This window comes from Macrobrachium nipponense, chromosome 24, assembly GCF_015104395.2.
Source record: "Macrobrachium nipponense isolate FS-2020 chromosome 24, ASM1510439v2, whole genome shotgun sequence".
NCBI lineage: Eukaryota > Metazoa > Arthropoda > Malacostraca > Decapoda > Palaemonidae > Macrobrachium > Macrobrachium nipponense.
In genome coordinates this window covers 34,737,972-34,739,230 of record NC_061091.1, presented here as the reverse complement: position 1 = coordinate 34,739,230, position 1,259 = coordinate 34,737,972, and the positions used below count along the sequence as shown (strand labels likewise).

The following is a 1,259-nucleotide window of genomic DNA, read 5'->3' as shown; positions in this document are numbered from 1 at the left end:
AAAAAGCCAACTCAATCACAATATATTCAATCAAAAACTCAAGTCAATCAAAATCTATTCGATAAAATCTATCAAACCAAAACCCCAAGTCAATCAAAGTCTTTCATACCAAAAACCCAAGTTAATCAAAATCTCTCAGACCAAAGAATCAAGTCAATCAAAATCTAACAATAAAAAAGAAAGTCAGTCAAAATCTCTCAGACGAAAAAACCATGTCAATCAAAATCTGTCATTCCAAAAACAAAAGCCAATCAAAATCGGTCAGACTGAAAAACTAAGACAATCAAACTCTAACAATAAGAAAAACCAAGTCAATCAAAATCTGTCAGACCAAAAAACCATGCGAAATAGAATCTATCAGTTCAAAAAAGCAAGCCAATAATATTCTGTCAGACCATGAAAACAAAGTCAATCAATATCTTTCACACCAAAAGATCATGTCAATCAAAAACTATCAGTTCAAAAAACCAAGTTTTGTTTCCTTTCGCCCATTTGAAATACTCGTGGACATTGAATAAATGACTTCTCGTGTCTGAGTACTTAATTGACGACGTGGGGAGACTTCCATCTTAAACCGTCACCTTTGGGTATCAGAACAAAAGTGATAACCTACTTAATCATCCAGACCTGAGACAGAGACGTGGCAAATTGTATGCCAAATCTACATTGTTTTCTCGCCTTAAGTGAGATTTAATGAATGAAATTGACGCAAAGCGGCATCGTCGGAAACCTACTCTATGTTACATGACATTCCGGACAGACTATATAGTACCACAGTCTCCGTCTGGAATATAGACCTTAACCTCTTTCTTCGCATTCTCCTGCAGAGGCCTATTGTGTCCAGCAGCGCCCGACACCAAACAGACGCGGCAGAGTCCACTGCTGGGGACATCCCATCCATCACCTCGCCTGGCTGTCAACCTGTCCAATCACCTGGGACCGAATAAGCCTCTCCCCAATAGAAACTTCACGCCGTCCTCATCTCCCAAGGGAAACAAACTCGGCTGCACAGCTCCACAGATACAGTATATTGAATCCGCGTATTGATAATTTGGAGATTTATATTTTCTCTTGACCTCCCTCTCCATATATATACCAACGATTTGTTCTCCCGTAAATAGAACGTGTGAACAATGAAGATTTGATGTTATTCAAACAGTTTTCTTAACTACACTGCAAGAAAAATCTTTATATTGGAACTAAAGATACTTCATTCTCAAGAGTATATTTACTTTCAACTCTTCCTTAAAAACTTCTCC

The 1,259-nt window shown here is 38.0% G+C and overlaps 1 protein-coding gene across 1 annotated transcript in view; it reads left to right on the top strand.

Annotated features, from left to right (window-relative positions):
- Positions 1-1,047, top strand: part of LOC135202742 (tachykinin-like peptides receptor 86C) — an 80,255-nt gene extending 79,208 nt beyond the window's left edge. Inside the window, exon 13 of the mRNA XM_064232216.1 lies at positions 828-1,047. Coding sequence (XP_064088286.1) covers positions 828-1,047 — 220 coding nt within the window. The remainder of the gene's footprint in view (positions 1-827) is intronic.
- The last annotated feature ends 212 nt before the right edge of the window (positions 1,048-1,259 follow it).